The sequence below is a fragment of the Podarcis gaigeae genome, assembly GCF_964106915.1.
Source record: "Podarcis gaigeae genome assembly, chromosome: 10".
Lineage (NCBI taxonomy): Eukaryota > Metazoa > Chordata > Lepidosauria > Squamata > Lacertidae > Podarcis > Podarcis gaigeae.
Window position 1 is genome coordinate 34,546,113 of NC_139686.1, and position 12,874 is coordinate 34,558,986.

The 12,874-nt window shown below is 37.7% G+C and overlaps 1 protein-coding gene across 2 annotated transcripts in view; it reads right to left on the minus strand.

Annotated features, from left to right (window-relative positions):
* The window catches only part of APAF1 (apoptotic peptidase activating factor 1), a 39,090-nt gene that overhangs the window by 21,752 nt on the left and 4,464 nt on the right, over positions 1-12,874 (minus strand). For both annotated transcript variants that reach the window (XM_083698574.1, XM_083698575.1), the window contains exons 5-14: positions 11,937-12,134; positions 10,910-11,093; positions 9,539-9,651; positions 8,730-8,861; positions 7,688-7,926; positions 5,679-5,846; positions 3,986-4,111; positions 2,953-3,066; positions 2,025-2,209; positions 1,222-1,348 (exon numbers count right to left, since the gene is read on the minus strand). In XM_083698574.1, coding sequence (XP_083554700.1) covers positions 1,222-1,348; positions 2,025-2,209; positions 2,953-3,066; positions 3,986-4,111; positions 5,679-5,846; positions 7,688-7,926; positions 8,730-8,861; positions 9,539-9,651; positions 10,910-11,093; positions 11,937-12,134 — 1,586 coding nt within the window. The remainder of the gene's footprint in view (positions 1-1,221; positions 1,349-2,024; positions 2,210-2,952; positions 3,067-3,985; positions 4,112-5,678; positions 5,847-7,687; positions 7,927-8,729; positions 8,862-9,538; positions 9,652-10,909; positions 11,094-11,936; positions 12,135-12,874) is intronic.

Here is a 12,874-nt window from a genome sequence, read left to right on the forward strand (position 1 = left end):
AAAACTCATTGGCATGGGTAACAGTGCCACCCTGTGGTCAGAGGCAGGAAAGAAAACTAGAGGGAAGCAGGCAGCTCCCTGAATCCAGTTTGCATCCTTGCCAGGCTCGAACTGGTTGTTTCAACAAGACCCAGAAAGACAAAGAAGAGAAAAAGATATTTATTTCCCTAACAAGAAACAATTATGTACATACCTAGAATAAATTTAAGTAATTTGAAAGCAGCCAAGAAGCTAGAGGTGAGGGCCTGAGGAGCTTTGTCAATTAACACAGAACTACCATTCAGATGCAGGTGGCGCTGTGGGTTAAACCACAGAGCTTAGGACTAGCCGATCAAGTGGTTTGGTGGTTCGAATCCCCGTGACGGGGTGAGCTCCCATTGCTCGGTCCCTGCTCCTGGCAACCTAGCAGTTTGAAAGCACGTCAAAGTGCAAGTAGATAAATAGGTACTGCTCCAGCGGGAAGGTAAACGGTGTTTCCGTGTGCTGCCCTGGTTCGCCAGAAGTGGCTTAGTCATGCTGGCCACATGACCCGTAAGCTGTATACCGGCTCCCTCTGCCAATAAAGTGAGATGAGCACCGCAACCCCAGAGTCAGCCACGACTGGACCTAATAGTCAGGGGTCCCTTTACCTTTAACTATCCAGATAGGAACCAACAGTTCTTTCTCATATTGCTGGAGGACTTCATCAACATGGAGTGTACGAAAGCTCCTCAAACTAGGGTGAAATGTATGGCTACTGGAGGAAGCAAACAGTCAAAGCTTAAAAAGTGAAGCAGACTACGTCCTTCTCCCAGCCAGGTGGAAGGAGAGGGGAGAACATATGATTCCCAGCAAAGCCTGTGTGTAGTATACACTGGCTGTGCTTGCATGTCATGCTGAACCATAGTTTAGCACTGGGGAGGCTAACCTGCAGCTCTCCAGATGTCATTGAATTACAATTCCTATCAGGTTTTGCCAGTATTGTCAATGGTCAAGAATTATAGGAGCTGTAGTCCAGCAGCTTCTGGAAGGCTACAGGTTAGCTACTGCTAATTTAGCATGGCACAAAATAGCATCAATTAAACCAGAGGTTGCTGGCTCGGGAAAGAGTTCAGAAGCTTTCACTTCTGTTTTAGCTTAACAATAGCTTGCTGTGTCATCCAAACCAAAAAAATCATGGCTAATGTTAATTGTGGTTCATTTTAAGTAAACTAGCTAAAAATATACCTGTATATATCTTACCTGCAGCATTTTATCAGCTCCACATGAAGCTATTCTTTGTCTATCCTGGGAAAAGCAAGCATGGTAAACAGCGTCTGTATGTGGACGCACAACCAAACGGTACATGTTCTTCATGGATTTTTTATTTCTATATTATAAAAAATACAAAATACAAAATATTTTAGTTTGTATATTTCTTGGGGCAAATTTAAAACATATTTCAGGCAACAATATATATTACCAAATTTTGTTTTTGGAAGAATAGTCACTCACGGAAATATTTATTGTTCTTTTAACACACATATTGTTTCTTCATCAACAGGTTATTATTTCAAAACTGCCTTGCAAATTTCATCAATTTCCAACATAACTTTAATTTCCTTCCACATCATCATCATCTAGTTGCTCTTTAAGTTCACAACAGGACACTGTATTTGAATTATATTTGTTTGCATTTTAACTAAGAGCCCAGCTGAAGCAGTACAAAAAGATGCATATTTCATCGCCACCCACAGGACTATTGTAAGCTGCCTTGTACTCAGTTAAATCCTTGGTGCATCTAGCTAAGTATACATTAAATGGCAGTGGCTCCCTGGGAGTTTCAAACAGTGGTCTTTCCCAGCCCTACCTGGGGATAACAGGGATTGAACTGAGACCCTTTGCACATCAAAAGGCAAACACTGCTGGTTTCTGCTCAACTTTTATAAATCATGCATGCACAAAAACTTCTGTACAGCACTGGGGTAAAAATTGTATAGACATTTATATTTTGGGGGACTGATTTGGACAGAATATTATTCATAGGTAAAAATACATCTGCTTACATCCATTCCACATAAAACGATCCTTTCTCAACTTCTTGCTGAGCTTTTAGTTTTGCTTGCCGATAGACTTCTGAACTTTCTGGTTGGCATAGACCCAGCTGTACAATGTCTGGAAATGGTTGCCGCCCAAGGAGGTGCCCATTTAAGGATAGAAATTCCTGGAAGTTTTCACATGCAATGGCATCCTGTGAACAATATATATCTTATCATAAAGAAAAGTGAACCTGGACGGTATATAAAAAGAGAGGCTGCTGGAAGTAGCAAGCATCATCCTGTAATAAGGAGGAAGCTAGACTAGCTGAGGCCCCTCAAACATTTTCTGACTCTTACCTTTGCCTCTTTCCTCACTCCTAGTTCTGTTTTCTAACATTGCTGAAATTCTGATTGCAAGTTTCTCTCTCTCTCTCTCTCTCTCTCTCTCTCTCTCACACACACACACACACACACACACAGTTTGTAAAAATTTGCAAAGCACCATGTCAACTGCATAAAACAATAATCTATATTGTGATCAGCTTCTAGCAAGATGCCTTGAAGCATTTAAATACCTTATGTTCAGGAATGAAGCAAATCACACTCATTCTGCTAAACAAAACTAGATTAGTGGGAGTCTAGTGGAGCTAGCTGATCAGAAAGGTAAATGGGACAAATGTTTAAACTGGATATGTTAGACACTTGACAATATAAATGGAATGCATCAGATCCTCCAAACTCTTTGTTACCTCAGTTACTAATATAATCAGAATCTGTTTCTTTTCACAAATGCAGATATACTATCTCTAAAGTCTTTAAAATGTCACCTGTTCCACACAAAGCAGAATTATCAACTATGCCAAAACTTGGATAAGTTATCACAACAAACTTATCTTTAAGTGAAATAAGAAGTGCAAGTCATGCGAAGTATAGTTGCTAATTTCTCACAGTATACCTTTTCATCCAATATTTGACTGTATTCAGCATATTCATGAATTAAATGAGCAGGTCCTACCAATTCTGTTTTGGTTTTAATCCAGTCTAGTGAAAACATGAGAGCACAGAGTTCCTAGAATAAGAAAAATTCTGTAAGTAAATAGTCCTGTTTGTAAGCCACACTTATCGCTATTTCAAACTGTTACTTAGCTTTGTATTTTCAGAAGAATAAACTTCCTTTCTATTATAATGTTCCAAAATTCATTTATAAAGTGATAACACTTTGGAAACATTAACAACCATACACTGTTGCACATTCTTTCATTATTTAACAGATTAGCTAATGCTTTTTCAGATCAATCTCTTACACATCTAAAAATGAATATTTTTCTTGGCATGCTTTTTCCAATTTTCACAAAACTAGATGAATTGTTACCATTCAATTCACCATGTAATTATAGTAAGATCTTCGAACACCTGTGTTGTGTTTCTGCTGCCATTTTATTTAAGGAGTGCATTCTTTAAGGAATGCAAACCAGACCACTAAGCAAAACCATCTCTAAGTGTAAACAAGCAGTGGTAAGGGTACTGAAGAGGAGAAATGTGACTGCTTTGCTCATCTCCCAGTCCTACTGCTGCTGTGTAACCCAGACTAAGCCATGGTTTGTCTAGTGGAGACATAACACAAAGCCAAAAACATTGCAAGGAGGAGCCAAGCAAATACACTTTTCCTCTCAGCACCTGCAAACTTGCTTATTCATGCATAGCAATAGTTTGACTTACTGTTACCTGAAAGAATTTGCAGTTATATATCCTTTTTCATTAAATTAAGCTTTCTTAGTGTTCAATGAGAAAAAAAGAATTGAGAATTTAAAAATATCTTATCCTGTTTTATGTATATTGTTGTATTTTAGGTAATTTTTATTATTTTATATCTATTTTAACCTGCTTTGGGAGTTACTTTGAATTCAGTTTTTGAAAGAAGCAACTAAATAATAATAAACAACCACACTTCCCTTATATGCAGAAAATTGATATAAGTGCATACTTACATTATGCATATTGGCACTTGCCATATGGTAAGCCAGAAAATTATACCAGTACATGCAGTCTTCTTGTGATGGTATATACTGTTTATAACATTTCTTGTATTGATCAACTACTTTTTTATGTAGTGCCTAAAAAAACACAATGCAATTGTTAACCTTGGGCTGAACTTATCCTTTATGTAGTCATTTTATTGAATTAAAATAACTGAAGCTGTCCTATTGCTACAAGTATACATGATAATTTCACTTGCCCAGCTCAACATGGTGAGAGGGGAGCCAGGATCTGGTAAATGTACAAGAAGAAACTGAAGTTGGAGCTATAAGCATGCTGATATGCTGCCTCTTTCCACCTTAAGCTCAGATCTGAGAAGAAAAATGTTTGAGTTTCCCTCCTTGCCCAAATGGTACTCCAAGCATGCACAGACCACTGCAGCTCCAACCTTCCTACAGCAAGGAATTGGAGACAGGAGGACCTGAACCTGAGGGGTGCTCTGGGCTCAGAGTGTCCATTAGCTGCGTAGGTTGAGCAAGCTGATACACTTCCATCTCCCCCTTCAGTTTTGTAGCAATATATCCAATGTAAAAATCAAATTAAAGAATTAGAATTGTAGAGTTGGAAGGGACTCTGCTGGTCATGTAGTCCAACCCGCTGCAATGCAGAAAAACCACAATCCTAGACAGCCATAGAATTGGACAGAGGGCAAGAGGGCAAACAGCCAACCACATTTTAGAAGGTTTTTTTTTTTTTTTTTTACTACAGTTGATTACTCAACAGAACTGACAAGCCACTCACCCATCCTTCCTGCACATGGCTGTCAAAGGGCCAACCTAGTTGATACGTTCAATGAATGCACTGGACATATGTGGTTTTTGTTATTTCAATAGGAGCTGCCCGAGAGGGGGTTGATACACCATGATGGCACAACAAAGCATACCCACCCTGCTGCTGAATTGCAGCCAAAGGCTTCAATCCAATACGATAGCATACTCCAAGCTTCTAGGTAACCTAGTTTCTCAAATGACTACAATGTGAGAAGCAGCTTGTGTAGTGAGGGATGAATAAGCAGACCTGTCCCAACATTGAAATCAACAAAGGATCCACAAAGTTTTCCCCCAAGCATATAAAGCCACTAAACTGAGCTTTTAAAATCCATCTTCTCCCACCCATTTTAGTATCATTCCCCAATATTTCTGAAATATTAAGTGCTTTCACAAAACAAGCTAAAATTATGCTCCAAAGATGACGCAGTACTTTCCCCATAAGGAAGCCCATTTTAATAACCATAAAAAGCAAATAAAACACTTTTTTCATTTCAAACACTTGAGGAAATTCAGAAGAATTTCATTTTTAGATACTTCTGTTTGATTATTAGCAAATATAAATAGATTCCTCAAGATACTCCCTCCTCTTGGACTTTGCTCTGCTAAGGAATGTGAAGCATGCAAATTATTGTGTCATACAATAAACCTGCCAATGTCATAATGTGCCACTATTAATCTAACTAAGCATTTTACGTTGTGCTGTATCAAAATAGCTTTAAAAGTTGGATTAGTATTCAATTAAGAAATTAGTACTGATGGATATCTAACTGTACAACTAGCAATTTAAATAAGAAGATTTTGAACACTGTGTAAGTACATTTTAAAGCTATGTCTAATTCTTATATAAGTCACCATTAGAAATTCAGAAGCATACTTGAAGCTGAGAGCGATTCTTCTCTGTTAGAAAGTCAAGCTGGAGATCATGCAAGTAATACTGGAATGATTTTCCATTCCGATCACAGAACAGGAGAGATTTGTTAACAAATTCTTGCAGTATGTCTTCAGCTTCCTCTGTCTCCATATCCCAAAGAATACAGAATACCTGAAGTGCATTTTGAAACAAATAATTGGTCAAGTAACAAATACTTTTAATGATAATCAAATTCAGAATTTAAAATATGCAAATGAATCAAATTTCTATGCAACCAAAGAAAACCAATGAAATCCAAAAAGTTTTCCTATGTATCAGTAGGAAGAGCCATTTTTAGCAAGGGGAGCACATTCCATCATAAGCAAACCTCTGGAGGCTGTACGTCAGTGGTAGATGGGACCAGAGGCAGAAATTGGTAGAGCAACTGGTAAGAGTCTTACCTTTGTACACTAGACTGCATTCCAAGCATGAAAAATAAGGTTTCTTTCTCTCTCCCCCTGCCCTGCCCCAATCCTCCATATCAGGCAAACAAAAGGCATCATTACAGTTCTAAGGTCAATTCTAAGTCAGGTAGAAACACCAGTGCGAGGCTCAGAAAGCGTCCTTCAGATGGCATTCAATGCAGCACTCAGACAAAAATGTTTTCGTAAAGGATAATTCCCCACGCCTCCTCCCTAGGCTGGCCTCAACTAGAGCCAGGGCTTTCTCGGCTGTGGCTCCAATCTGGTGGAACGCTCTGTCACAAGAGACTAGGGCCCTGCGGGACCTGACATCTTTCCGCAGGGCCTGCAAGACAGAGCTGTTCCACCAGGCCTTTGGTCAGGGCGCAGCCTGACTCCCTCCTCTGGCAATCTGCACATAATTTTGCTTAACGGTTTCCATCAATTTGATTTTAATTAATTTTTATAATGAAATGTTTTTAGAATGTTGCATTATTTGATTGTTGTTAGCCGCCCTGAGCCCGGCTGGGGAGGGCGGGATATCAATAAAAATTTTATTATTATTATTATTATTATTATTATTATTATTATTATTATTATTATTAGTGAAGGCCCCTAATTAAGTTTCTTCTGAGGGTCATGGATCTTGCTAATATCAACAGAAGCCTTAATTTTATTATTTATACCCTGCCCATCTGACTGGGATGCCTGGGTCCCAGCATATATAAAAACATAGTAGAACATTAAACCTTAAAAAGCTTCCCTATACAGGCCTGCCTTCAGATGTTTCCTAAATGTTATATAATTACTCATCTCCTTAAATCTGATGGAAGGGTGTTCCACAGGGTGGGCGCCACTACCGAGAAGGCCCTCTGCCTTAACTGTCTCAATTAGTATGAACTGTTCCCACTACATAGAAACAAAATTGTACAAATATAATTTTTGAGAATCTGTGAACTATTTTTCCAACTGCTTTTTCCATGTTTTTCAGCTGCTAAGTACTAATATTTAATTATAATATTTGGTATTATTAAGAAAATATATGTACTACTTTTGACATCTTTATCCTAATGTTTAACTAGTGCTCCACTCTATATCAATGCAGAAGCAATTTTAAGAACTGTTCCAACAGTTGATACCCCTAGCGGCTGCATAATGCCCACCACCCTGTGAGCAAACAGGCAAGCACTTCTGAAACAATCCGACCTCTGAGTCTTCTTTGGCTAGTGAGGAAGGGAACAAGACCAAACATTACATATTGCTCTGGTTCGCCAGAAGCAGCTTAGTTATGCTGGCCACATGACCCGGAAGCTGTACACCGGCTCCCTCGGCCAATAAAGTGAGATGAGCGCCGCAACCCCACGATTGGACCTAATGGTCAGGGGTCCCTTTACCTTTACCATGGCATTGAGAGAAAAGCGGAGAAATTATGCTCAAGGATGGGTCATTTCTAATGTCACTCTCATTACAACATCAGTTTTCTGCAAGATGTCATGGTCACAATTTGTTTTTATGATTTAAAAGTCACAATCTCCATAACCACCACCAGTGTTTCTTTAAAACGGGTTTTACCTTTGAAGGCACTTTAACATCCTTTTGAAGGACAGAAAGATCTCTGTAATAGTCTTTGAAATCTTTTGGCAACATTTCAACACTTATGGACATGGCTTCATCAAGTGCTTCATAATCATAAGATGATGATTTCCTTATTCTTTTAAATTGCTTATTTTGAAGTTGTTTAAGGTAGTATTCCCAGCGATTGGGGAAATCTCTTAATAATGCTCCTATCAAAGATACCACAAGAGGAGAACCTGAAAAACAGGAATGGATGAAATTACTAAATGAAAATTAAACTTTTGATAAAAGAATAGCAAATTGTAAAGAGAATGCTGTGAAGGAAATGTAATTTTTACATTGAGTTGCTCACTGGTCTAGCTTAGACATCAAAGTTAACCGTAGCTAATTGCTTACTATGCACATATAGCGGTACCTCTGGTTGCGAACGGGATCCATTCCAGAGCCTTGTTTGCAACCTGAACAGAACGCAACTTGTGTTTGCGGGTCACAATTTGCCGCTTCTGCGCATGCACGTGACGTCATTTTCAGCATCTGCGCATGCACGAGGGGCAAAACCCGGAAGTAACCCGTTCTGTTACTTCCGGGTCACAGTGGGACGCAACCTGAAAAGATTTAACCTGAAGCAAACGTAACAAGAGTTATGACTGTACTGATCTCACCCACTTTGCTTCTCTGCACTAGCACATGGGAGAAGAAACCATGATACCTCAGCTTAGCATTATGTTCAAACTGTGGGTTTTGCTTTGTTTTCTCTGAAGCAATGCATGATCTGTCAGTCAAGAGCAAACCTTAGATACAGTTTGTAGATTATTCAAAGTGGAAAAACCCCCACAATGCTCAGTTTGAAAACAGCAAGGGATTGTGGTTTCTTTCTCCTACATTTTTGCAAAGGAGGTACAAATGCTGCATTTACAGTAAATCATTAAATGTGGTTTATCATGACATGTGAATGAGGTCACAGTCTAGTAAACAGCAGATATAAGATGAAAGTTAAAAATGGTTTGTTTCAAAATGCAGAGAAAAGGAGCATTGTTACCTTTGCATTCTTTTACAATACAATCAGCTTTTTCTGGTAGTTCTGTTATTTCTATATTAACAAACCGAGATAATATTTCAAGTGATTTTTCATGTGTTAGTCCACTTTCCACAGGAACTTCATATTTCTTGCCTGTGTTTAGAGTTAAGATTCAAATAAAAAAGGAAATATTTAATACATGCTACGTATGAATTTACACTGTAATTAGGATTTAAGTTACAACATGGGAATTTTAACAGGGCTTGCTTAAATGTGCTGTATTTATTTATTTTAATTATTTAATTATTGTTGTTCATGGTATATATGCATGGTATATTCCATAGAATTGTAGAGTTGCAAGGGACCGCAAGAATCATCTAGTCCAACCCTGTGCAATGCAAGAATCTTTTGCCCAGTGTGAGATTAAGAGTCACATGCTGTACCATCTAAGGTATTATTATTTAATTTCCTCTATTGTTGTCTATCTCTTCCCTAATATAGTTGTCTGAATCAACTATTTACAGTTTTCTCAAATTTTGTATGCTCTTCAGTGTTTCTCACTGATACTGGGTCATTCTGTGAAATTCACTAAGAAACTAAATTAATAAAAGCTCAAATCCTGCCTTTCTACATCTCTGTCTTCCTGGCTACATAACAGAGATTATGAGCTATTTTTCAAGGACAGTGCAGTTTTTCTCCTCTGTACAATGTTTACATTATTGTTGCACTTAGTAAGTGTTAATGGTAGTCATGGCAACACAATTAAAAAAACCACACTGTACATGAGTAACCTTAAATACTTAAAAGGAGGAAGAAGACGCAATCCTTACCAGCTACAGAATCTGTTACACTCCTATCTCTACTGGTGATAAGAACCTGGCAATGACTGTCAAAGGATTTTAATACCCAGGAATCCCAAATGTCATCAAGCACCAAGAGAGACCTATTAGAAAAAAAACACGTCAAGCTTGGAGGCACTGTACACCTGCTTTGAAGATTCCTCAATATGTTAAGAACCAATAGACTTTTCATTTCACTTCATTTTTCAAAAGTGGTCCTTTTAAATATTTATTCTAAACAAAAAATTGAGTCTCATGTGCTTTATATCCACGACAACTAAAATTGCCCAGAAGAAATAATTATTGTCCGGGACAACTCTCAAGAGCTTGACTGGACTAAACCATAGCAGTTCTATACTTAGTGAACAGCATTTTCAATGTATTTTACATTTATTAAACATTTGCAGAGTTAAAGGACATGCTAATATTGTATTCAGTGTTACCCTCATTTGAACATATTTGTTAAAAGATAGTTGTTTTCCAAAAACAGCTAGGTATGTTACAAGAAACACAATAGAAAAAGCTAAATACTGCTAAATTCTGAATCTGGATGAGTTGAGATCAGCCAGAGATAGCTGGTGACTGTGGAGAAGCCATAGTCTAGAACTAGTAATACTGAATCAATTCAGTAAGTCTTTTGGACATATGTTCAACATATTGCTCATTACAACTAGAATCAAATGGGAGTAAGGAGTTCTATTAACGACAGCTAACAAATCTGGCTCATGCTTTAGGTCAGAGTGGTTTAACACAAAGCCTGCAGGGCAGCCTTTTTTTGGCAGCCCTTGCCAAGTACTAAAGAAGTGTTGCTAGTGCTAATGACCATTCCCTTCCATTTTCAATTAAATATGTTAATTGTGTATATTAAATAATATTAACCATATTGCGAACACTTCAATTTATGACCTGGAAATTTAATTCAGTGTGTGTCCTGCAGGTTCTGTGTAGAAGTACTCTTGCAGCCCACTTGGTCTGAGAGGCTGGATCACTCTGCTCTAGATGAACCAAGCATGCAATCTAGAATTCTTTTCAAGCCAGTAAACGTGCAAAAAATTCACCAGTGGTAAGGAACTTAAAATTCACATGCTAGAAGACAGAGCATTGCTAATTGTGACTAGATCTAGACACATCAAGGAAGCGTTTCAATTTAAAGTGTTGTAAATTTAAACAGGGGAAACAGGTAGAGAAAAACAATGTTATATCACACATACAACGCATAAAAATCTCCTTTTCTTTACCAGTCTTGTCGAATCCTTGGAAAAGTCTTGCTTAAGCCAATGAGTACATACATGAAACAAAGACAACACAATTCTAGTAGCTGACTTGAAATGTTCAGATATTTCTTTACACTATTGACAGTACCTTGGGTATTTGCGCAAAAACAGCAAACGAAGGCGATCTTTAGCTTCCTCTATATTAAGTGGTGGCCTCTGAGAGTAAGTGAAGTCCTGGTCTAATCTTAGACAGAGATTTTGGAGTTTCATTAAGAGACCTGCTTTGTCTTGTTTCCCAACAGAAACCCAATGCACACCTCCTGGGAAGCAATCTAGCAAAAAGATACAAAGTTGAATTCATAATACAGATAGATACAGTTACATGTATGTCTAAACATAAACAAATTTGTTTATTTTAAAAAGCAACAAAGCTAACTGAAAAAAATCCTAAATGTTTATATTTAAAAAGTTGTGCCTAAGTTGGCTTGTTTTCCTCTCCCCTGCCATGCAATTTACTTTCATGACATATTTTCTAGATTGTAAGCCTGAGGTCAAGGTCTGTCTTGTTTGCTATTGATATTATGTAAACTGCTCTGGGAATCTTTTGGCTGCCAAACAGTGTAAAATGCCTAAAATAATAAATAAAATCAAGCTGTATTAAGAGAAACAAATGAGAACAGGATGTTTACATTCAGCACAAATAGGTATAGGACACATATATTGCATCATTCAAAGAGGGCATATAGGGCTCAGTTCTCAAAGCTCAAAATGCTGTTATTCACACCAGATCTGCTCTTTTGCTGCTATAGCTGTTGAATATAATACCCTTCACTTTTACAGCAGTATTACATGAAAGGTTAGTGTACCAATTGTGTTACAAAAATAATGTAATTAGTTAATATGGTTGCAGCAACCTAGCCATCTTCATGAGATCCAAAATACATTTTCAGTTTACTGTAAGTCATAGCTTATTTCATAACTACAGTATTTGCTTCTGTGAGTCAAACCGCGCTACTCCTCATGTGATTTTCTAGTATTCACAAATAAAAAATTAAAAAATACATGGTTCAAGCTATTTTCACCACATATCACCTCTTGCCTGGAGGTAAACTATCCTTTGCAATAACCTCTAAGAAGCACAACATATCTTATTGATACAAAGCAGCTAGAAATACCTTTCAAAAGACTGTGGTCACGTAATGCTTCTGCCGCCAAAACAGTCTTTCCACAGCCTGCCATGCCATAAACAATAACCCATCCTGGATCGTTTTTTAATTTATACAATTTCTGTTGAATTCTATTAGCTATTTCTGGACGAGTGACGAACACGACTGGTCGCTGTGGGACACCGCCTTCACAGAGAATTGTCTTAACTTAAATTCAAAAAGAGAAGATACAAAAAAAATAGAAAGAATGTAGACAATATAACTTGCAGAGTTTTAAAGTATTAAATAGAAATACTACATCACCACTCCTAATACACAGAATAGCATCATCACTCATGATAATTATTCTATTTAGACGTCAACTAAAAGAAATTTGGCTTCAAATCACCAAGTTGTAGGTGTAGCAGCCAGCCCTTTAAAAGAAGCACAAATTGCATTCCTCAGCTGTTTAGTATGGAGACAATCCTGGAAGGGAAAATCAATTTAACCTTAGTCCCAATGTGTAATAGTAATAGTATGAAAATTAAACTCCTACACACAAGCCACAAAAACTAATACAACCCTATTGTTGACTTACTATAGGTGGATTTGTATATTGTAGATTAAATCACTTGGAAATGAAGGGACTATAGAAATTAAATACCGTATTTTTTGCTCTATAAGACTCAATTTTTCCCTCCTAAAAAGTAAGGGGAAATGTGTGTGTGTCTTATGGAGCGAATGCAGGCTGCGCAGCTATCCCAGAAGCCAGAACAGCAAGAGGGATTGCTGCTTTCACTGCGCAGCGATCCCTCTTGTTGTTCTGGCTTCTGAGATTCAGAATATTTATTTTCTTGTTTTCCTCCTCCAAAAACTAGGCGCATCTTGTGGTCTGGTGCGTCTTATAGAGCGAAAAAAACGGTATATCCTGAAATACTTTTTTCAAAAAAAAGGAGAGCACAGAATAT